General features: G+C 36.9%; 1 protein-coding gene across 1 annotated transcript in view; it reads left to right on the top strand.

The window, feature by feature from the left end:
- Positions 1–25,760, top strand: part of DNAH11 (dynein axonemal heavy chain 11) — a 190,316-nt gene that overhangs the window by 15,524 nt on the left and 149,032 nt on the right. Inside the window, exons 4-18 of the mRNA XM_081971445.1 lie at positions 1,858–2,047; positions 5,285–5,384; positions 6,887–7,098; positions 7,619–7,852; positions 10,031–10,198; positions 11,789–11,905; positions 19,716–19,853; positions 19,946–20,070; positions 20,831–21,026; positions 21,590–21,694; positions 23,423–23,818; positions 24,097–24,429; positions 24,549–24,803; positions 24,908–25,077; positions 25,494–25,716. Coding sequence (XP_081827571.1) covers positions 1,858–2,047; positions 5,285–5,384; positions 6,887–7,098; positions 7,619–7,852; positions 10,031–10,198; positions 11,789–11,905; positions 19,716–19,853; positions 19,946–20,070; positions 20,831–21,026; positions 21,590–21,694; positions 23,423–23,818; positions 24,097–24,429; positions 24,549–24,803; positions 24,908–25,077; positions 25,494–25,716 — 2,962 coding nt within the window. The remainder of the gene's footprint in view (positions 1–1,857; positions 2,048–5,284; positions 5,385–6,886; positions 7,099–7,618; positions 7,853–10,030; positions 10,199–11,788; positions 11,906–19,715; positions 19,854–19,945; positions 20,071–20,830; positions 21,027–21,589; positions 21,695–23,422; positions 23,819–24,096; positions 24,430–24,548; positions 24,804–24,907; positions 25,078–25,493; positions 25,717–25,760) is intronic.

The raw sequence follows: 25,760 nt of genomic DNA, 5'->3' as shown, positions 1-25,760 counted from the left end.
ATAACCATGCCAGCCATATACCAGATCATAACCCTCAATATTCAATATTCTTTCCTCTGTTAGGTTAATCCAATCGCTAATTGTTGTTAAAACTGCTGCTTCATAGTATAATTTTAAGTTGGGCATTTTAAAGCCTCCTCTTTCGCTTATATCTTGCATTATTTTAAGTTTTATTCTCGGTTTCTTTCCTGCCCAAACAAAGTTATTAATACCTTTCTGCCATTCTTCCAAATTTGCGTCTTTTTAAAGTATTGGTATCATTTGAAAGAAGAATAGAAACTTGGGCAAAACATTCATTTTAACTGCTGCTATTCTTCCCAACAAAGACAATTGTAGTTTTTTCCATTTATTCATTTCTATCTGTATTTTATACCATAATGGTTCATAATTGTACTTATATAATTTCCCATTTGAAGTTGTAATATAAATTCCTAAATATTTAACCTTTTTTACTATCTCACATCCTGTTACTCTTTCTAATTCTTTTTTTTTTTTGGTTCGTAGTCATATTTTTAGCTATCATCTTTGTCTTCCCTAGATTTACTTTGAACCCAGATACTTGACCATATTGATTAGTTATATTCATTAAACCTGGGCTGGGTTAAAGTTACAACCAAGTCATCCTCAAATGCTCTTACTCTGTATTCGTAGTGCCTTATCTTAATTCCTTGTAATTCGTCAGACCCACGTATTCTGTTCAATAACAATTCCAGGGTTAAAATAAACAATAATGGAGACAAAGGACACCCCTGTCTTGTTCCTTTTTCAATTTTAAAAGATTCTGTTAAACCTCCATTAACTATAATTTGTGCTGTCTGTTTCTGGTATATTGCTTTGATAGATTGCATGAAATGCTCTCCGAACTGCATCTTTTGTAATATTTTTATTAAAAATTGCCAATTGACTTGATCGAATGCTTTTTCCACATCTAAGAATAAAAGCACTGCCAGGACTTGGTTATACTTTCCCAAATATTCTATTATATTGATGATTTGTCTTACATTACTTTTCATTTGTCCCCCCTGTATAAAACCAGACCTAGCATTATAATTTTAACTGGGTATAGCAGTTGGGTTGTTCACCCTATTGTTTCCTAGTTGATTAGAGTGGCAATCAGCCTTGATGCCTTGAAATATCACTAGTAAATAAGCAAATACATCTATACTAATCCTCTAATGAATGCAACTTATTAATAATGCTTCATTTTAAACGTTAGATTATTTTTTAAAAATAAAACTTTATAGATTACAAGATAACTAATGACTACTGAAAATGACAGGTGTATATTTTAGCATCATTTGCTTCTTCTCAGTGTCCGTTTTTGGATACACAAGTAGGAATGTGCAGTTGCACCTACCCTTTGATTAGCCACTGTAGCAGAATTCCAGGTTGGACTATTCTTTGATCAAAACCTGTGCATTTCTTGATATACTCTTATAAGAATATGGGGCTATATTAAGGATAAATAAAAGGGAAGCGTTGGTTATATGAAAGAATAGCTACAAAAATGTAGAGTTTTTGTATCCACAGCACAAATCCAATTGACAGAAGACCTTGACTTTAAGCTTGACTTTCAAAGTGCCCTTGTAATGCTAATATCATCTCAGAACATACTTTATTTATTACTGCAAACAAAAATTCTCTTTATTCAGTGAACTTTTAAAAAGGAAACATTGGAAATTGCTTAATTTGTCAGTTAAACATGTAATTTGTCATGTCATGTAAAGCAGTACCATCTGTTATCAGATCAGAACCAAATAATAAAAGCACAGCCAGAATATTGTGCAGTTAGTTTCATGGTAACTTTAAGCATCTCTAAGCATGGAAAAATCATCCTTTATCCTCCCTATCTTTCAGGCAGAATTCCCAGACAAGATCAGTACTTCATGAAATAGAATCAATGGTTATCAAGTGGTCATGCCAAATAAAAGACATTTTGGAAAGGAATATAGCTCAACTGCCTTTTAACCAGGTTCACCCAGATCCTCAGAGTGAACTTAAGTTTTGGAAAGAAAGAAAAGACAATCTCTTGTGTATATATGATCAGGTAGGTAGCTCCTACTCCAATGATAGTTTGTGACTGTTTTTCAATAATATGTACTGGAAAAGAAAATGAATATGTTCATTTCTAACCAACAGATGAAGCATCAAATACAAATTAGTCTAACAATGGCTTAGAGCATTCTATAAATTAATTTTCTGTTTTTATTGCAGTTTACTTAGATTTGTATGTAGCCTCATAATGTATGTATAAATAAATTATAAATACATTTAAAAACTGCTTCAGTCAAGGTGATTGTAAGCAATGTGCAAAAGCAAGTGCTGCAACTAACAAATAGTAACCATAATAAATGACAGTAATGTACAATAAACTACATTATAAATAATTATGATTAAATATATATTCTTGGCACCAGAGGTTCTACAGCAGCACAATTTTGATGACCTTCTAGTAGGCCACAAAAATAAAATCTATTCACTCATTTTATAGTATAGGAAAAGAATGAGATTTCCTAGTAGTTTCAACATCAACATTCAAAAACATCCTATCTGTTCTATATATTAAGAAAACATAGCGCTAGCACTTAGACTTACCGTGTTTCCCTGAAAATAAGACAGGGTCTTATTTTCTTTTGCCCCACAAAATATGGCCTTGGGCTTATTATAGGGGGAGGGCTTATTACTTTCTGGGGTTGGTGAGAAGCAAGACACACCTTTACCTTTCCAGCTCCATTGCGTTCCTTGCCATTGTGTTCAGGGAAGCCGCTGGTAAAAAAAAACCTTCTCGTGAGTTCAATCAAACTTCTTGAAGTCACGAGAAGGGTTTTTTTAACCAGGGGCTTCCCTGGACACAATGGCGAGGAACGCGACGGACCTGGAAAGGTAATAGGTGCGCCTCGTGGCCCAACACCACCCACCTTGCCCCATTGGTAAAGGCAGCCTGCCTGGTTCCCTTCCCTGCTGTCCCTTTATCGAGGGGTGGCAGGTGGGGAGGGGAGAAGTGAGGTGTGCCTCTTACCTTTCCAGGTCCGTTGTGTTCCTCGCCATTTTGTCCAGTGAATCCCCTTGTAAAAAAAACCTCACGAGTTCAACTCGCGAGGTTTTTTTTTAACAAGGGGCTTCAATGGACAAAAGGGCGAGGAATGCAGTGGAGCTGAGTCTCTGGTAGCTCTAGGACGCGTGCCTTGCTTCTCCCCCCCCCCACCTGCCAACCTTCGCTAAAGGGATGGTGGGGAAGGGAACCAGGCAGGCTGCCTTTACCATTAGGGCGAAGTGGGCAGTGTTGGGCTGTGAGGTGCGCCTCTTTCCTTTCCAGGTCCATTGCGTTCCTCGCCCTTTCATCCATTGAAGCCCCTTGTAAAAAAACTTCATGAGGTTATTTTTACAACTGGATGAAAGGGTGAGGAATGCAACAGACCTGGAAAGATAAGAGGTGCGCCTCGCTTCTCCCCCAATTGCCACCCCTTGCTAAAGGGACCGTGGGGAAGAGAACCAGGCAAGGTGGGCAGTGTTGGGCCATGAGGCACGCATCTTACCTTTCCAGGTCCGTCGTGTTCCTCGCCCTTTCATCCATTGAAGCCCCTCATAAAAAAACCCTCACGAGTTGAACTCATGAGGTTTTTTTGCAAGGGGATTCACTGGACAAAAGGGCGAGGAATGCAACAGACCTGGAAAGGTAAGAGGTGCGCCTCGCTTCTCCCCCTCCCCCTGCCACACCTCGCTAAAGGGGTGGTGGGGAAGGGAACCAGGCAAGCTGCCTTTACCATTGGGGTGGGGTGGGTGGTGTTTTTTTGTGCGAGAAGGTGGGAGGGGGTGATTGCATTGCTGGCCTGCCGCTTTTTTGCGGCGGACTCTTTTTGTGTGGGGGGTGGTGGAAGCACTTTGCTTCGCCTGCTGCTGTTTTTGCGGTGGGCCCTCTTTTTGCCCTGCAAGCTGTACCCGTATGTGGTACAGTGGTAATGGTGGGGACCAGTTGTGCATGCGCTTAAATAATTGGCAGTGGGTTTATTTTCAGGGGAGGGCTTATTATGGCGCATGCTCTGAAAAGCCCAATTGGGCTTATTAGCAGGGCATATCTTATTTTCAGGAAACACGGTATATACCACTTTGCAATGCTTTACAGCCCTCTCCAAGCAGTTTACAGAATCAGCATATTACCCCCAACAATCTGGGTCCTCATTTTACCGACCTTGGAAGGCTGAAAGGCTGAATCAACCTTGAAATGGTCAGAATCAAACTGGCAGTGAGCAGTGAATTAACCTGCAATGCTGCATTCTAACCACTGCACCACCACAGCACTTAACATCTATTAATGGACAATATAACTTTCCCGTTTTCTTATCATGTTGAATAAGTGAATGGCCATTACGGTTTTCTGCATTGGTAATTATAGATTTGAAATAACAAGTTATGGATAGATCATCAAGGAGAAAATATCTCTATGTGGATGCTAGGAGTAAAAAACAACTTGGTAGCACATTATTAATTAACTACTATTCTCAGTTGCATTCTAGAAATTGGCTAGAAACATTATCTTACCAGACATTCCTGAACATGTAGGTTGGCTTAGCTGGCTTCAATTCATCAAGTGCAGGGTGCCAAACTCGAGGCCTGCAGGCAGGATGCATCACTCGCTGGCCACGCCCGGTTTAGCAAAGGGGAAAAAAGTCACGATATGTCCCATGACGACTCCATGATGACACGGAGAACTCCTGATTTAGTGGCTTTCAGACATACAATATGGCACAAATAGATAAGAATCTGAATTGAAATGTTTTTGAATATTAGTCTTTACACTTATAGCCTTATAAACAATTGATTGTCCTCTGTGAAAGTGAGGATGTAGATTTTCTCATATATCCCATGGATACTCAAATCAGTTGCCACTAGCTGATTGCAATCAACCTGTTTGGTTCATGCTAAGGCTTGAATAATTTTGATAAAACTAATTATGTCCTCACGGGCCGTAAAAGGTGAAATTGCATGCCTAATTAATTAATTGATTGACAAATAAGATTTGTAGGAGTAAGAATTAATGCAATAACGATCACTCAACCTTTTTGATGGGGGGGGGGAAGCCTTTATGGCCATTAATCTTTCCAACTATTTCTGCTTGAGAATAGTCAAAGACTTGAGCATGTTAGAATGATTGGGATTGCATTTTAGATTTGTGTAGGGCCGTTTATGAAACATGATTGATTGACCTTTTCAGAGTCTTTTTTTTAATTCACATAATTATGTGGCAAATATAAATATATTTATTAAAGATCTTTTTAAATTCCAGCTTAAGAGCCCTGTTATCCAAAAATTGATTGGAATCTTAAAAATCAAGAAGAGCAGTTATTATCCAACTTTTCAGGATATTTATAAGGATGTAGAAAATGGTAAGGTTTCTTTGATGAATTTATATTTTATATAAAGGGATAAAATGTATCAAACCCTTTTCTTTTTTTACTATATAACAATAATTTTACATTAAATTATTGCTTTGGGAGATACTCTCATTAAGTCAGTCTTATGCAATATGCCATACTTCACTGGGTTACATTTAGATATTTCCCTATATACGTACGCATAAAATTAAATTAACATACGGTGTTTCTTGCAAGCATTATTTTGAAGCTGTTACTTGCAGACAATCTATTTCTAACATTAAAATGGTTTTAAAATGGTTTTCTCATTTTTACACATTGATTAAATGAAATGTCAATGGAAAATCATTAAAGTACATGTTATTTTTATAAGGTACTGTGCTCCAAAAGAACTAAGTGGATGATTCATTTTCATATTGTTCTAATTAGACAGAACATTACATCATTGGCCTATTTTTTTTTTTGCAATTTGAAAAAAAAAGTACACTAGTTTATAGCTGCAACTTAACCTTTCATCAGGAAAACTGCATTTAGAATTTTGAATACATTGCCATACAATGTTTTCCAAGCAGTTGGGCCAACCACCAAACTTGCATATATCAGAAGACAGAATACTGTAGTTGTTCTGTGGTTGCACCATAGGACAGTCTTTATGTTGCCAGTTTAGCAGGATGCATACAATTTTTTTCTCCTGTCTCCTTGTGTTACTGGAGACAGGTGGAACACAGACCCTAATAGTCTCTGAGTAGCATCTATGACCAAGTTGATCACTATCCTTAAAAGATCATCGTTTTCTTTTAAAAGTGAGTATGGCTAAGTACACTACATACCAGTGACATGCGGTGAGGTTTATAGCTGGTGAGGCAGCAATTTTTTTAGACTTGTGGACTTCAACTCCCAGAATTCCACAGTCAGGCATGCTCAGTTGTGACCTGGCGCCCTCTGCCCTGGGATTCGGCCACGGCACCGCCTGCCAGAGCTGCACGGAATCCGGGGCGCACTTGTCGGGCGAGGGCAGCGCAGATGGGGAGCGGACGGAGCGGAGGAAGCCTCCCCCCGCTTCCCGCACCCGAAAGAACAAAGGGAACCTCTGCTGCTGCCCAGGCAACCTGGCCGGCCTCTCTCGTGGCGGCTCTCTGGTGCTGAGCTTGGGAGTCCCTGGAGGAGCTGGCGGGGGCTGCAAGCACCGCATGCTGGACTGGAGCCTCAAGTCTAGGGCAGCGAGTCATTTGATAGGAAACTTGCCTCTTGGAATGACTCGGCTTGGCTCCTGCTTTGTCTCTCCTGCCTCTTCGCTTCTCCGTTCGGTCGTTGGGCGGCAGATCAAAGCGGGAGCCAAGCTGGGTCATTCCTCCCAAAAGGCAAGTTTCCCATCGAATGACTCGCTGCCCTGATGATGAGAGGTTAGGCTGTGCCTCACTTGCCTCACCTGACTGCACGTCACTGCTACATACTCTAGATTGTATTAGGCACACACACTACAAGGCAGTTTTAATCCTTTCTTTCTTCTACAGCACTTACTGAAGCCCAAGATATTGAATTATATCTTAAAACTTTAGAAAGACATATTCAGTTTTTTCAAGAGACCGAATTTCCAGGGATACATATTTTGATTCCTCCTCTGTTTCACACCATCTGCCTGATCTGGAGTCATTCCAAATTTTACAACATGCCAGCACGAATCATATCTCTACTGCAGGAATTCTGCAATCTGTTCATTCATCAGGTAGTAACATTTTAAGTACCAGAATTAATTGAATGCAATGCACTCTACTTTTATATGAAAGTGCCTGAGGATTGAAGTCAGGGAAGGAAGTTTACTTAAATATATCCTTGCTTTTAGGGACCCATCTATACAGTACCTAGAAAAGGGCTTTCTCCTACATTAATTCCAGTATATGAAATCTACTTTAAGAGTTTTATCCAGCCTCCACTTCCTAGACCCCTGCAAGGTTGGGGAACTGAAGAAATGTACATTACGATACAAACCCTGTAATTTAGGAACTTCCAATAGTAAGAAACATAAGCATGGAAAACATGAAAGACTAAGACTGGCAAGATGAAACTGAAATATATTTTCGTCACTTTTTTGTGATAAATGTCTAAACACCATTCTTTTCAATTTTAGGGAGAATGTAGAACCTTCCTTTATGGACAGGTATTTTAAAAAGTATATGAATAATAGCACATTGTTGCATTAGCCATTTATATTTTAAATCATCTTATTGCATTATTCTTTGCCCCAGGCTACAGTGTATCTTTCACCAGAAGATATTATGAAAAGGGAAGCAGAAGAAACTTTGGAACAAGTACAAAGTGCTCTTAATACTTTAAGAAGTTTTAAGGATGCTTTTTTTAATGAAAGGAAACAAGTGGCAACTTACTTCACTAGCAGTCAAGAAGTTAGATTTTGGGATTTTCAACCTCAGATGGTATTTTCTAGATTTGATATGTTTTTAAATCGCCTGGACAAAATAGAGGTATTATTTATCATTCTATCCATTAAAATTACAGTTTCTGGAAAAATTATGTGGAATTTTCTGTAACGGTAGCTACTTTTACACAACAGCAAGGAAGAAACAGAGAAAGAGAAGAAAAATTATTTACAATTGCAACTCCCAAATGTATAAATTATCTGTATGCACGTGGATAACTAAATCATGTGTGTGTGTGTGTGTGTGTGTGTGTGTGTGTGTGTGTGTATGTATGTATGTATGTATGTATGTATGTATGTATGTATGTATGTATGTATTTGTGTTACAACCCCTGGTATGCCCAAATATGGGAGGGAGCTCACTACTCCCCCTTTCTGTCATTCGGCTCATCACAGAGGACCATCCAGGCAGAAAACCATATTTTTATTTTTAATGTTGCCTTTTTATATTTGTGTTGTGTTTGTGCTGATAAATAAATAAAGGGAGACTAGTATAGATCTATTTCAAGCTATTTAGCTCTCATCAGCTAGCCATACCCTTACTGGGAATCGAACCAGGGCTGTATTGCATATTAGGCAGATGTAATTGCCACAGTGGCCTAGCTGATAAGGAAGAGAGCCTGTGGCTTAGTGGCGATTACATCTGCCTAATATGCAATACAGCCCTGGTTCGATTCCCAGTAAGGGTATGGCTAGCTGATGAGAGCTAAACAGCTTGAAATAGATCTATACTAGTCTCCCTTTATTTATTTATCAGCACAAACACAACATGAGTGTGTGTATAATGCTAGAGTCAGGGCTTTTTTTTGAAAAAGTCCATTAACCCAATAGCAAAAACATTGGTATAGTATTGCATAGGTGCAGCTTTCTTTAATTAAATGTTGCTTTTATTATAACTTTATCACCTTGAGTTATTTGTAAAAATTAGTAAATACTGAATCCAAACAAACAAATGAATAAATAAAATTAATACATAAATGCATAGTTTTATCATTATAATCCAGAGGTAATGAGTAGGCACCAATTTAATAGGTAAAAATAAGATACAAGAAGCAAATAATTGGTTCCTGACATATTGTACACAAACATACACACATAATAAAAGGAGATCTTAGGTGGACACAAAATACAGAAGATCCAACCAGGTTCAAAATAGCCTGATGGCTTACAGGTTAAACAGTTCTTCCCCAGGACTGTCCTCTGCCCAGTTTTATTTCATATATTATCTACATGTTAAGGCATAGATTTTATTATGACAATATGGTAGAAAGACCATCATGCATATACCTTGCATGTTGTATCCTGTTCGTAGGAGAAGTCATGTCAGTGACAGACTTGATCCCATAGAGCCATCATTATAGAGCAATTTCTTAAAGCCAAAGTAATGGCAATTATATTCTGTCAAGCCCTTCACAGCAAGTATCTAGCCACAGATGCCAGGATGGTCCTATTCTATTTCAGGAAGTCTTGTAGTCATATGATCCTGGTCAAAAAGCAATTTTAAAAGTGTGATGATAGTCTCACTCAAGGTTCAAAGAAAAGGCTCAAAGCATTCTAGGCAGGTGTTAAAAGACTTTGTTTCAGAATGTGACTATCAGGTTCTTGGCTACTCAGAAATCTGTTTCCAATTAAATAAACTGGCACTTTGCCATTTGATTCTGTACATAATTTTAAGACCCTTGCAGATTTTAAAGTCTGAATATTGGTTTGTTAGGATCTAAGTTTGTAAAACTGGGAGTGGAGAAAATTTGTTTTTCTAAGCCTGAGAATTAGAACCTGGTTTCTCAGAACAGACTCACTTCTTTGATTTTGTTCAAAAGAATGCTCCTTCCCTCCCTCCCTCCCTCCCTCCCTCCCTCCCTCCCTCCCTCCCTATCTATCTATCTATCTATCTATCTATCTATCTATCTATCTATCTATCTATCATCTATCTATCTACCTACCTACCTACCTACCTACCTACCTACCTACCTACCTACCTATCTATCTATCTATCTATCTATCTATCTATCTATCTATTCTATAATTTCCCTCATCCCTATACACAAAGATAAGCTGTGATAATCAAATCAGAAAATGGAAATTTAGTAGTTGCCTTCTAAATGACACATTTATGCCAATTTATGACCCAATCAATATGGGTCAAAAATATTGTCTACTTCTGTATCAGGAGATACACTCATTAAACTTAAGTATTGCTAATGATTATTTTTTATCTTTTCAGAATATTTTTGTTACCATGCTTGAGTTTGAAAAGTTGGAGAAACTAGAATTTGGTGGAATCAAAGGAAAATGTTTAAATGCTCAAATATGCAAATTGAACGAAGAATTTATCGAGTCTTGTAATACTTTTAAAGGGAAAACATATGACCCCTTAGACTATGGCAATATGGTAATCTTTCATGTAGCATATTGTTTGTGCCATTTTTGTAAAATTTAAGGCAAGTTGTGAGGTATATTGTAAAAATGAAGTTGATTATATTTTAAAACTGATCCAAACATGAGAAAAAGTGTGAAAAGTTTGAACTTAGAAATTTCTGTCAAACTGAGCTTTAATTTCTTAACTATTACTATTTCTGCTACCTATTGAAGAACAGTCTTTCTCTATTGGATGACGGTATTGTAGTCCAGTATTTTTCAGATAATGGAATATTATTTAATCTTTTAATAGCACTGGCATTTTCTGTTAATAACAGAGACATTTTCCCTGAGCACGTATTTCATTGCCATATACCATAATCCTAATTTCTATTATACATAAAACTTGCATATAATATTCTGCCCATTGCAATCTTGATTTTATGGCCTGTACTACCCAAAGTTTCTCTCCACCTGTTAGTTCCAAACGTCATACCTTTAATCCAGAGATAGGGGTAGGATGGTTTTCAGTCATAGTCAAGCTTCGCTGGGCTGCCAACCTCACTGCACCCAGTTGATGGGGCAAATGACCTTCCCAAACTGCAGGTTTGCACTACCCAAGCCTCTCCATGGTGTCCCAGTCTTCTCTTTGACTTCTTTTTAAAAGCTCTGTACATAGGATTGCGACTGATTGAAATTGTTTTTCTTCTCTAATTTAATTATTGCACTGCATTTATATATTCAGGAAAATCACTGCTGTGATCCAAAGCTTTTGATGCTGCTGTTCTTTTATCAACAAACCACAGCAATTTTGCAATACATTCAGAAAGTTTTTTTTAAGGAAGCCCTGTTTAGAAGAATGTATTAATTTGATATAATATAGCACAATTACCCTTATGCTACTCGTTTGATTTAAAAGCTAATGTAACTGAACATAAGGATGGCTGCTACAATTTAAAATTAGAAGATTAAACAATAAAGCTTGATAAAACTTGCTGGAAAAATAACTTGATACCGAAAGATAAGCAAAATGTATCACTGTTTGGCTACTTCAAGTTATTTTTCCAAGAAGAACTGCTCAGATGTAATACAGGTATACAGTATATCAAGAATACTGCTAAGTTATTTTTGCTTGTAGAGTTGGTGTAGGAAACCCATTTTTTCAGATGTTGATGTACTTTGCTTTATTTAACAAGCCTGGCTTGTTGAATTTGAGATCCTCCTGTTTCTTTTAAGAGAAACTCAATACATGATGTTCCAAAATAATACAGCTATAGTTAGGTACCTGTTTGCCAAGCACAGCTTTTTCTTTGATGTGAAAAAATCAGGGTGGTACAAATATTTTAAGGCCTTTGGCAAACCTGGCTTTTTGGAATCCTGGATACTGTTCTTATTGTCTCCTGAAAACATTCAGTGAGCATTACAAACAACTTTATTCTCCTTTTGTCTGCCAATTCTTCTCTATTCTTATCTGGTAGGAAGTTAAAGGAAACAGAATCTTTAGCAAGTTGGTACTAAGTTTCTAATTTAATAGTTGTTATTTCCTTACATCTTTTATTAATTATATAATGTAATTCTTTGAAAAAATCTTAAACCTATTTGCCATGCATTTTGTTTTCTACAGGAATTTGAAGAAGACTATGCTGATTTTAAACAAAAAAAAATGGAATTTGAAAGGCGTCTTGGAGCAATTTTTTGTGTGGCATTTCTTGATTGTTCAGGTTTGGAGTCAGCATTTAAGGTACTTACATAATGCATAATAATGAATGAATGTCATAGTTTTGATTGTCAGATTTATATTAGATAAGATTATTATTTTACACACATACATACACAAATACAGATAACATGCTCTGAAAATTTTTTATTATTATGGAAATGGTCTATTGGATGTATTTTTGCAATAATTAATTAGTATGGCAGCAACATTTAAACAAAAGAAAGTGAAGAATAATCCAAGAAAGTATTAACTCAGGTAAATGATAAAGTGTTTCTTCCTGTAGACTTAATTGACTTTTCAGCACTGAAGGTAAGCTATACTCTGAACTAGGAGGCAAAAACTAATTTAATGGCTGAGGACTCTTCCATATATACTTCAGTACATCTTCCTTAAGACCATTGCCTTAATTTGCTTTATGATACAGCTGCTCATGAAAACTTACCTTTATATATATCTAAGTGAACATTTTCCATTTGTTGTATTGATGCATATGGAGAAAAAGTTCTCAATCATTTGCTGTATTGTTTACTTTTTGACGTAAAAGGAGTGGATAACTGGAGAAGGGGAAGACCATACTTTTAATTTGGTTGACATCTAAGAACTGTAGAGGGATTACCATTGTGTTATCTATAGTCAATGACCAGTTGTAATTTTTTGTTATTTTTAAAGAGTTTAAGTGAGTTAAAAGAGGAAACAGCCATATTAAAAAAACAAAGCTTTAGATCTCCTTTGTTCCTTAGACTCTCCAAAACTTTGGACAAACTACTATTTAGAGCTTACAGTGATCTAAAACGACAATGAGAAAAAATTGGATTCAAGGTTGAAAATGTATTCATATGATTCAGTCTGAACAATTATAGAAAACTGAAACATTGAATTTTCCCTGTTTCGGTAGAATATGTCAGCTTGCACCTGCAGAATAGAAATAATCTATGCCAACTATTTATTTTCCTTCCCGTTGAAACCAGTGATTGGGATAAACAAAATGGTGAGAAAAACACTAGTTCAATAGATTTGGAAGCAGTTCAGTCAGCTTCTAATCTGCAGCAGTGATGAAATAAACAAATTGACTTTAAATCAAATTATTACAGGCTTATGGTCTACTGCAAACAAAATATCTAATAAAAGAAGTATTAAATTATTCTAGAGAAAAAAATAAGTGTAACAGAATCTAAAAAAATTAAGGACAAAGATACCAAAATAAATCAAAATAAAATACTATTATAAGACATTCCAAACCTAAGTAATGGAGTAGTAGAAATGGTAATATAAAACTAGGCAATTTGGGATATTTTTAAGACCTTCTCCACAAAAAGAAACATTAAATAGAAATCACACTAACTTCACCTGGAAATTTCTTCAAAAGTAATATATAGAGTCTGCTTAGACTTATACAGGGGATAATATAATAACTTAAAGCAGCAATGTCTGATACTGGCAATTTTAAGGCTTGTTGACTTCAACTTGAGCTAGGAAATTCTGGGAGCTAGGAAATTCTGAGAGTTGAGATCTACAGGTCTTAAAGTTTCTAAGGCTAGACACACGTGGCTTGGAGTTTCTATTGAAATATTATCACATACATATAACCAAATGTCAGTGGGAATTGGGAATATCCTTAAAATATCCCAAAAGGACAGCTGAGGGCAAAATATCAAACCTAGCCAAAATGAAGGCTTTATAAAATTTCAAAATTGGAATAAATGATAAATAGTATGGAATGAGTCCTTTTGGAAGCAAACATAAATATTGAAGTGGTACACCTTATTTAAGCCTATTTGGATATCTATATCTAAAATTCATTGCTTTTTGATAGCATTATCAAAATCTAGTGAGCCAAGACTTTCCATAGAGAAGCCTAACTGTTGAACTTTACCAAGGGGTTTTTAAACTATGATAATTTTAAATGATCATCAGCTTAACAAATTTGGGTATATATATTTGAAACGACTCTATGGTTAATGGTTCAGACATAACTTTAGCTAGATGTTGTTATGATATATTCATTCTATGCTTTGTTTTAAAGTCACTGGGGAATGGACTACTTCTAATAATTCAAGGTTTTAATCAAAAAGACAAATTCATATGAAGTGGTCACTATTAGGGTGAGTTCCAACATACATAGACATAGGCCAGCGGTGGGCAACCTTTTTTTTCAACTGAGCCAAATCTCGCCAAAACCACGATTGAAATTTATTTTGAGAGCCACATTTTTAAAACCGAAAATACATAGGATGGTACACTGTTTTTAGTTTCAATAAACTCTGGCATTTGAAGCACGCAAGTCTTAAAGCTGTCAAGTTACAAGATCCTTGCATCCCTAACCCTTTAGGGAAAAAAAACCCAAGGGGTCTTCAAACCTGACAGCTTGAAGACTTGTGGACTTCAACTCCCAGAATTCCTTCTCCAGTCATGTTGGCTCAGGAACTCTGGCATTGAAGCATGCAAGTCTTAAAGCTGTCAAGTTGCAAGACCCTTGCACCCCTAACCCTTTAGAAAAAAAACCCAGGGTCTTCAAACCTGACAGCTTGAAGACTTGTGGACTTCAACTCCCAGAATTCTGAGAATTGAAGTCCACCAGTCTTAAAACAGCCAACTTTGCAGACCTCTGTGTTAGCCCAAAGCCTGGCGCTGGGCGGGCCTTGCTCCCCCATTGGTGGAGCCCCAAGAAGCGAGGAGCGAGAAAAAGAGACGGAGGCCAAGGAGCTTCTCCCCCCCCCCGCAAAAATCTTATCAGGGAGCCGGCGGGCAGTAGCAAATTAGCTGATCACGCGGCGTGATCGGCTAATTTGCTACTGCCCGCCCGGCTCCCCGGTTAGATTTTTGCTGGGAGGCGGCGGGGGGGAAGCTCCTTAGCCTCCGTTTCTTTTTCTCCCTCCTCGCTTCAGGATCCTCCCTAATCATTGTGGGTCGAAAAGAAAAAAGGGAAAGGGGCGCTTAAAAAGAAAAAAGGGAAAGGAGGCAGAAAAAGAAACGGAGGCCAAGGAGCTTCCCCCCCCCCCCCCCCGCAAAAATCTTATCAGGGAGCCGGCGGGCAGTAGCAAATTAGCTGATCACGCGGCGTGGGAGCGGGCGCCCGGCACACAGAAGAGCCACATTAAAGTGTGTAAAGAGCCGCATGTGGCTCGCGAGCCGCGGCTTGCCGACCACTGACATAGGCTATATGTAGAGAATTCCAGAAAATTACAATATAATTAACTAAACTGGTACCCATTAGGGAACCAGAATGTATGGATTGCATTTTTCACTGTTTACCATATTAAAAATTAAAATCGAAACATTCACTTCCATTAAAAATGTTCCCTTCACACATATATGCTAGTCATTCCTGACTTCAAATACCACCTTACAATTTATGTAATTTTAATATTGTGTTATGTTTTGATGTTAGCTGACGAATAATTTTGATTTCAGAAAGCTGAGAGGGTCTTGGGGAATCCTTAGGAATCCTCAGGAATTCTAAGATCATACATTTAGACTAATGATTTGTGAGGTTTGTTATGGACAAAGCTTAAGCTATGTATTTCAATTTTTTTTAACCAGAACAGAATCAATCTTTATTACAGTCATAGACTAGCAAGCACAAAAGTTAAACATTAAAATAAATACAGTCACTAAAAATTATTGGAAAATAACTAAGCAAAGTAGTAATATGAATAAGGATCTTTAGTTTTTAAGGTATTTTTTTCATTATTATCATTGCAGCAGTACAAAATTTTGCTACTGCCTGAGTAGTATCTGGATTTAAATCCTGAAGGAGATGGTTCACATAGAAATTATCTGATCTCCCAAAATCTCTCTAATAGAGGGAGAATGTATGTTGATCTGATATCCCTGTGGAACCTGCAGCACAATAGGACATATGACATATCTTCAACTTCCCCATTGCCACATGTACAGATTTGCTCAGCTATTGGATTTTACCATAATTGCTCTGCAGAAGGGCAGAGAGGAGGATATTAAGTATGGCTCTAAAAATGTTATTCTATTCTTAGGAAAAAATCAGGTTTTTCAGATATCTTGCTGGTTCCCACACACCCCAGCTAATCTGGCTCTCATTCATTCATTTTACCAGCCAGTGGTGTGATTTGTGGGTTCTCCGAACTGTGCAGAATCATTACTACCGGTTCGGGAGAACCAGTCAAAACTGGCTGAATACCACCTTGCAAATTCTGAGGGCAATCTGTTGTCTTTGAAATGAACAATTGAATTTGATGGAGGATACTTTGCTGGCTTCCAAGAAATCTTTAACATTGGTAAGTTCCCCTTTCTTTGCTTTATCAGAAGATGGTGAATTATTCTTAAGAGAGTTGTAGCTTTTTTGACAAGTTCTTTAACTATTACTTTTGCTCTTTGTTCCTTAGTAGCACACTTGACCAGAGTGGGAGATTTGACTGTGTCTGTTACAGAGGCTTTTGTGGGAGTAGAGGGTACTTGTGTCAGGTTCAGTGACGTGCGGTGAGGTTTATGACTGGTGAGGCACTGACACAGTGCTGAGTTTCAAATATTTTTAGACTTGTGGACTTCAACTCCCAGAATTCCACAGCCAGGCATGCTCAGTTCCAATTTAAAGCGACAGCATTTGTTTTTCTCCTTTGCTCCTTCTTTCTTTTTCTTCTCCTTCCCCTCCTTCCTCCCTCTCTCCCTTCCTCCCCCTCTCTCAAACACACACACACACACACACACACACACACACACACACAAGTTGGATTGGACTATCTCTCCTACCCCTTCCCTCTCTCACTCACTCTCAAACAACCCCCCCTCCCCACACACAAAAGTTGGATTGGATATCTTTTCCAGTGGCTTGAAAGCAGCTCCTCTGCCACCCCCCCCCCCCCATTCCCCTGCTGCCTTTCCCAAACACCTGCACCATTGCAAATGCAGCCTGCTGTCTGGGTGGGAAATGCCTGGAACACAATAAAGCCCACCCACCACCTCCTGCTGGCAGGCTGGGGTGAGAGGAGCGGCAGAGAAGCCGGAGGGGAGCCGAGCCGAGCCTTCCAAAAGAAAGAGGCTGGGGGGAAGTGTGTGTACTACAGCATTGCTCTTTGCCTGGCTTCCTGCCTCCTCCTGTGGTCTCATCAGTGCTCGCTTGTGCTCTCCCTCCCCAAGTGTAGTTTGATTGCAGGTGGAGCCAGGTTGCCTTTTCAAACTTGTAATCAGTGAAGCTGGGTTAGATTTTTATATAGTTTTATCCAGCTGTGTGTGTGTGAGAGAGAAATGAATGGGGGCCTGGGGAGGAAGTCACTACACTTGGGGAGGGTGAGCACCAGTGAGGTTAAGCAGAGTCATCCATGGTGAGGCAGCAACTAGCTCAGCTTTTTCCTTTTACTTTTTTTTTTCATGATGAGAGTGGTGAAGCTGTGCCTCACTTGCCTCACCTGACTGCACGTCACTGGTCAGGTTCCAATGAATGTACCCATTGTAAACAGAACTTCAAGGCAGTCCATTTCCCCATAGAACAGGTTTATTTACATACATCATCTTGGCATAAACTGGTAGAAAGCCAGTACTGAAGATTCCCAAGCTTTTCACCCCATTAAAAGTAAATGTTTCTTGTTATATCAAAACAATAAATCACATTGTCCAATCAGGATACCAGCTGGTTGCTTGGTGAATTCTCTCCTTCTCCTCTGACCAGTCTGCGGTTGGAATATCTCTAACTCATGAGATTGCTATATTGTTTTGGTTGCAATACTCCATCTATATCTGCTCTCCCCCTTCAACTCCAAAATGTGTCAGTCTGAAGCCAAGTGAGGATAACCCATGATAGAAATCAAAAACCCCATGAGAAGGGATCTGCCCCATCCAGGTCAGCTTCAGGCCTGACACCTTTTTTTTTAAAAGAAAAACAGCTATATCTCTTTTCAATGGCTCCAATTCATGTTTTATGGCTGTAAGCTGCTCAAATATTGAGATAACAGTTTGTGCTGTGAGGAGGCATTGTTTTGCCATAAACTCAGTTGAATTTTCCCATGGTAGCCTTGCTATGTTCTGATCATTCTTTTTATTTTTGTGCTTCATTTCAAGGGGGCATGCATAAGTGCAGCAGTGTTCCTACTGTCCCTGTTCTACTGTCCCCATTTATATGTACTCATTTTATGTGTTTATGGCTATGTTTTGCTTACTTATATTCATTTATTCGTGCCATTTTTCATGTGCTCATGTCTCTGTCTATACTGATACTTGTTTCCTTGTACTTGTTGACAAATAAGTCAACCTGTGTATTTGTCTTCACTATCGTCTCATTCAAACAAAGTTAGTTAAATAAAAATAAGTTCAGTAAAAGTACTAAAAAATTAATTATATAATCAAGTAATAAAACTGAGTGGAGCTGCTCTAAATGTGTGTTGCTGGGATGACAGCCCAGTTTCCTCCTCCTCCTCCTCCTCCTCCTCCTCCTCCTCCTCCTCCAGAACAAATTATTTGAATACAGGTAGTCATTGACTTACAGCCATTTGTTTAATGACTGTTCAAAGTTACAACAGCATTGAAAAAGTGACTTGTGGTTTTTTTACACTTATGATCATTGCAGCATCCCCATGGTCATATGATCAAAATTCTCATAGTTGCTAACTGGTTTATATTTATGATGGTTGAAGTGTCCCGGAGTCACTGTGATCACCTTTTGCAACCTTCTGACAAACAAAATCAATGGGAAAGCCAGATCCATTTAATAACCATGTTACTAACTTAACAACTATTGCAAGAAAGGTCATAAAATGGACTAAAACTCATTTAACAGCTGTCTTAGCAAAAGAAATTTTGGGCTCAATTGTGGTCATATGTCAAGGACTACCTGCATACTCTTTAGCCTCTCAAAATATATTGAGCATGTATTGTCATTCAATACCATATTTCAATGCTGATACATAATAATATATTCCAAGCTTGTGAGTTTAGAGAGTTAAATTTAGCGGTTCCAGACTGATGTTTGACATCTTGCATAATTTCATCATCTTGATAGTCACTTCATATTTTTCAATATAAATGTAACCTTTCTGCTATTGATTTTGTACGTGAGAATATTTTAAAGCAAACACTATGCTTAACTTATTAAGCCTATTTTTATGAGAAGATATTTGTAAATAAGTTCATTAATGTTGGCTATATGCTTTAAAAGTGCGATGAAGCATTCAGAATATGAATGTATTACCTCTATTGACATAAAGCATATGAAATAAAATCTTGATGTTTTATCTCTTTGTCCTTAAAACGATTCCAGTTGTAGAATGATTTTATTTGTTAGTTTTTAAGATATGTTTTTATTGTATACGGAGTCACATTCTGTGAGATATGATAAATAAATACATTTCCAGGAAGCTAGTGCTGCTGATAGTTTAAAAAAATAGAAAAAAGAATTAAAATGTCCATTTTGAAGAATAATTTTTGTTCTTTTAAGTTATTAATGTTTAGGTAGAAATTTAGGTGGAAAATGTAATAAATTTGTTTTTGATATCTGGCAGTTAAACTCAAAGCATAGGCAACAAGCACTGTGAGTTCTAGTCTCATCTTGGGCCCAAAGCTAGCTGAGTGACCATGGGCCAGTCACTCTCAGCTAGCTCTAGGAAGCAGGCAATAGATAATCATTTTCAAAATCTTGCCAGGAAAACTGCAAGAACTAAATTCAACAGTTTCAGGAGCCAAGACTGACTGAAAAATGGGCATACAATTCCTAGTTTAATTAAACACTGTTCCTTAAGCAGAGGATATTTATTGAATGTGAACAATCTCCTCTTCTGTTCCAACTTCCATGTATGATATTTTGATACCATTCTCTGCAAGTTAGGAAAAAGGAAAGTTGGCATAAACGTGTCTTTTGTTTATACAGCTTATAACCATTCTTGGATCTTTTCTGGAGAAACCAATGATTACAGAAATGTTTAGCACAAATTATAAGATCTTGCTACAGATGTTTGATGAAGAGTTGAGAAATTGCAAATACTTGTATGATGAACACATTAAACAGGTATGTGGCAGTTTAAGAACAAATGAGTCCATTTGCATTTCTCACAAAATATCTTTTTGCAGAATTATCCACCTGTCCTTTAATAATTACAGGAAAAAGAGGGGAATGAAGTCATAAACAAAAACATGTCATCTACTTCAGGAAACCTTAAATGGTCTCGAGAAATTAAAGCCCGCATATTGTCATTTTGGTCAAGCTTCTCATTTGTACCCCAACAGTAAGTAAATCTCTTCAGCAATAGGAAATATTCAGGCTGGTTGGGGAATTCTGGGAGTTCACACATCTTAAAGTTGCCAAAGTTGAGTAACATTGTGATAGAGGACATTGTGTTGAAGTAAGAATCAATTGAAATTCAGAGTGGAAAAAGGGTGAGAAAATGGTATAATCCTTATTTTTTCAAGATGTTTTCAAGTATCTTTAGCCAGACTGGAGTGACATAACTAAATACTTACTACAAACTATTCATGGAGTCATATTTACATTCATGTTTCCATTAAACAGCATACATTTTGCTGATACAAATCAACAGGTTTGTTTGACATGGGGAGGGTTAGGGTGGAGGGCGGGGCAATATATATGTATGAATAAATTAGAAGATGGGATTAACGAAACATTGTTATTCTAGGAGAAATTTATATTAAGAGTTATAGATGTTAAATTAGCTTAGAAAATGGGATCAATGTGTTATTAATCTAAGAGAAATTTATATTGTGTTTGTTGGGAGGAGAGGGGTTACGAGTAATTTACTTTAAGACGGGGGAGGGGAGGGGGCAAAGTATTTGGTATAATATTTGAATGTAAATTTTTGCAGGGGGGTTGGGGGGGTATAGCATTTGTATGAGATTTACATTGTATGGCGGGGGGGTGAAAAGGGGGAAAATCTGTTTGTACAAAACTCTTTTAATAATAATAATTAAAAAAACAGGTTTGTTTGACATGACCATTTTGCTAATGTGACATTATGTCTTCCTTTTTAGAATCCTGGAAAATTTTGAAACTACTTTAATTTATCAGAAATATATAGAAATATTGAGATTACTTGATGAATATGAAGATCAGATCTACTTTAAATGGAAATCCGAGGTGGATGATATTTGTCTGTTTAATTTAGATCAACCTTTGATTAAGCGAAATGGTAAAGATGGTCTCCTTAGTGTGAATTTTGATCCTAAGGTAAGGTATGATATGGTATTTTCTAGCTATTGTAGTTTGATGAATAATACTGTAAATAAAAAGTAATGTCTGTTGAATTCAATGCTATTATACAATTATAGAATTGCAATCTATAAAAAATTGCAATCTTTAAAAAAAACACATTTAATTTTAAAAAATAAAGAAAATCTGTTTACTCATATTATTTCTTGAACTGGTACAGGAAGAAAAAATGTTCAATTTATATCCTGAGTATCTATCCAGAAAGAGTATTATATGCATTTAATAGTATTGGCACTTATCTATTCTCTAGATAAATTAACCTTTTTAATAATAACCAAAAGAAAGTAAATGCTATGTGAATCAAGAAAATTGCAGGATTCTCATACAAGCCTATTGGCCTTTGAAAAAGGAAGCAGGATATACATACATTAATTGAATATAATTTAATCTAAGGCTTAATTGAAATATTTTAATGAACATAAAAATTAAAATTATCACAAACTTTCTCTGGAAATATAGACTGAATTAATACCTAACAATAAATAGTATTTAGAACTAACGTAAAATATATTTTCTTTCAGCTGGTAGCTGTGTTAAGAGATGTGAAATATCTCTTGCTTATGGATCAGCCCAATATTCCAAGTTCAGCATTAGAGTTATACAAGAAAAAGGGAACATTTGCTAATGTATGTACTTTTAAAAATCTGCAATTATTCATATTTAGCTGACATAACTTAAGTTCTTTTCCTTCTTTTCCTTTCCTATTAATACAAATGAAATGGAAATCTCAAGCTTGGTGTCCCCCATATTAGTGGGCTTAATTTTCCAATATTTTCAGCGTCTAAAATCCTGACTAAGAAATTTTGGAATGTTAAATTGAGAAAATTGGTCTACATGCTGGTTAATGTGGAATTCAAATGCACTACTTTGGGTTGAGAAAACTTTCCTTCACTATTATGGTATAGGTCAGGGATGGAGAATGTCTGGTACATGGATCCACTTCTATCCAAAGCTGGCTGGGTCAAACCATGTCCATGTTTATGTCCAACTTCAGGAAAGTTTACTCCTATAATACTAGTCATAAGCTATTCCTGCACTATTTCTGAAACAATACAAATAGAATTGGATCTGTTCCAGTGACGCAATTCAAATAATTTAACAACTGCTTCTCTCTAATGACTGGCTGGGTAGGTGTGGCTGGGGGGGTTTACATGGCCAACTCGATGTTATGGTAAGGTGATGTCGAGTCTATCTCCCCCGCCATTGTCCTTCTCAGGCCAGGCAAGGAGTTCCTGGGAGGGGAGGGGCAAAGAGCAGGGCCAACCACTGGTGGGATCAGCCAGTTCGCCAAATTCTGCAAAAAGTTAACAACCAGTTTGGCTGAAGCAGTTTGAACCAGCTGAATCTCATCACTGTTCTGTTCCAACTACATCATGCCTTTCTACTCAAAGGAAAGATGAGGGGTGGAAACTGACTATTGACGTTATTCTGGTCAATTGGAATATACCTTGATGGCAAGACCCATGTGCCAAGTGGAACTTTTTCATTTCTTTTGTCATGGGAAAAAACAACCAATGAGATATTGCTAGATTGATAAAATTTCCCTCTGACATCAACTGAATTTTGGGTGAAACTAGGGATTGCTTCAGTTCCAAAACTAAATCTAGTTCTGTCATGAATATTTAATTTTCTATAAAATATTGTTACCAAATAAACAATATGCAAATATTAGAATCCCTTATCTCTGTTTTCTCTTTCCATCAATATGGGTTCCTTTTTGTCTTCTGTTTTTGTTAATGGCTGTAAACTTTATCTGATAGCCAATTTCTTGAAAAAATATTGGGTAATTATTGTAATGCATATAATGATTCTAATTTTAATTACATATGTAATTATAGCTGAAATAGTTAAAGGCAGGGGTGGGATTCTACTGGTTCAGAATGGTTCGGGCAAATCTGTAGCTCCGAAGATCAGCTGGGAGTGAATTGGTTCACTCCCATGAGCAAGTGGGCCAGCCCACTCACCCCGACGGTTTACCTACCTTTATCTTCTTATTCTGTATACTGCGCACATGCGCAAACTGTGTGTCCTGGTGCATGTGCGAAGCGAACTGATTGGTAGGAACCTACCCCTGGTTAAAGGATTAGAAACAAACTTAGTCTTCAGCAATGGAGTGAAATACTGGGAAAATGAAGTAGTAATTCAATAGTGTCAGTGACGTCTCCTTCAAAAACCTTTTATCAGAAATGTCTATTCTCAGTCATCCAGGTCATGGTTGTCCCAAAGGTGCCTTTTTCCAGGAGGCAACTGGACTCTTGAAAAAAGCATCTTTGGGACTTTTATCAGACAGAAATTGGTATAGCCTCTATGAGAGACATTTAAAATGCCTGTGTTTTCTCTTTCTCTATAAACAGTACACAGGAAATCTTGAACTTGTAGTTCAATGGTACAACAAAGTTAAGCAGACTGTTTTGGAGGTAGAATATCCTCTGGTTGAAAAAGAGCTGATAGCTGCTGATAATCAGCTAAAAGAAGCAGAAGAAAAGCTCACCTGGCAAAAAGAAAATTGCTGGGAATATATTGAATGTATAAAAGCCAAAGTTCATGACTTGGAACAGAGACTTCAAAAGTCAAAGGACAATATTAAGACTATACAACAAATTATGCAGTCTTGGATGGAGCAGCCTTTCTTTTCTAGAAAAGATAATAGAAAAGAAGCTTTGTTAAATCTAGAAGACAAAGAAAACAAAGTTGCTAAAAAATTCATGTCATTCCAAGAAGATGGTTGCAAGATGCATAAACTTGTAGAGGTAATATCTAGTACTAATTTTCATGAGAAGAGAATAATTGATTTGATTTCTGCAAGCCATTTATATACACATCTCTACTAATGTGTACACCTATTTAAATATGACTATCACTTTAGAGAGAGAAAAATTGTTTCACCTTTTCATGTCATTTAACACATAAACAATTATCAATGGGATTTACTAGTAACAGATTGAAAATTATCCAGTTAATTAAATTTTTCAATAGAAATTGTGATAACGATAGACTTAAATTACCTATTTTTGGGTATGTATTTTAGGAAAACCTAAAGCTCTTTAAAGCTGACCCAGATTCAGATTCTTGGAAGATTTACCTGGAGTTTGTTGATGACATCATTGCTGATGGCTTTTTTAATGCCATAATGTATAATTTAAACTTCTTCTTGGAAAACACAGAGAAAGCTTTAAAGCCAGCACCATTATTTCAAGTTCAAATGATCCTAAGTTCTGTAGAAATTGAATTTAAACCTTCATTGGACAAAGAAGCTGGTGACGGCTTTTATGATTTAATAGATGAACTTTTAAGCAATATTTTCAAAACATCTGCTCAGGTGAAAAGAATGGCATTACACCTTGAAATACCACATTACCAGGTAATATATTTTATTAAAATAAAAATAAAGTCCAAGATTGTATGCATTACACGTGCAATTCAAGAAAGGACTAACCATATTAAGTATGGAATATAATTTTTGCTCCCTTTTTTCTTAAGAATGACATGGATGATATATCAGAGCTATCCAGTACCAGGGAAAAAATTATGAACAGAGTGGCAGATGTTATTACTGAAGCCATGAACTTCAAAAACTCCCTCAATTGTTACGCATATCTCTGGGTAGACGACAGATCAGAATTTATGAAACAATTTCTCTTCTATGGTCATGTATTGACTTCTGAAGACACAGAGATAATTACAGATGTTGGCACATCTGATCAACACCCAACTGCTGAGCAGTTTAAAGAACAGGCAAGAAGTGGATTTTCTGTCTCAATTGATATTTGATATCTTAACTCCCTACTCTCCAGTATAAAATTAAGCTCTTGCTTATTTCTAATATTTATGTATTGTAGATTGACATATACGAGCATCTTTACATTCAGATGAGCAAATTTGAAGATTTCAGAATTTTTGAAGGCTGGCTTAAAGTGGACTTGAAACCTTTCAAACATAGTTTGCTAAATGTTATTAAGAAATGGAGCTGGATGTTCAAAGAATACCTTGCAAAATTTGTCACTGATAGGTAAAATACGTTTTGGTAAAATTATTCCATTGACAGGTTGGGGTGACGTGTAGGTAACATGTAAGTGAAAAGTTAACTTCAAGGGAAAATAGAGATGTAAGTCCCAATTCTAGCTTCATCCTTGTGAACCTTTTAAGCTTGGACTGTTTAACAGCATTGCTGAAAGCCTTGTATATGTACTTCTTGTTTAGTAACTGCCTCATTTACTAACTGTTCACACGATGAAAAAGTAACTTTAAGAATAATTGCCACATTTACAAATTTTGCAGGTCTGTAAAGCAAACAAAATCTGAACTAGTGAGTCAAAGACATCCCCCCCCCATTTTGTTTACAAGCAATTAACTAAAATAGTTGAAAGGACATTCATTTGTGGAAAAAGTGATTACTGCAAATTTATATTTCTTTTCTTCTTATAGCCTAGCTGACCTAGAAGAGTTCATTAAAATGACAAACCTTGGACTCCAAAAACAGTTGTCAGAAATAGATTATAATGGACTCATAGACATTATGTTTCATCTCTTGGCTGTCAGGGATAGACAGTCAGCTACTGATGACCTTTTTGAACCTCTAAAGGATACCATTGTACTCTTGGAAAACTATGGACAGAAGATGCCAGATCATATTTACATTCAAGTAGAGGTATTCTGACATGAAATTTCTACTTTTGATTCTATTTAGAAACT

The sequence above is a fragment of the Natrix helvetica genome, assembly GCF_964273705.1.
Source record: "Natrix helvetica genome assembly, chromosome: Z".
Lineage (NCBI taxonomy): Eukaryota > Metazoa > Chordata > Lepidosauria > Squamata > Natricidae > Natrix > Natrix helvetica.
Note: the sequence above shows the minus strand (reverse complement) of the source record. Positions and strands in the feature narration are given on the sequence as shown.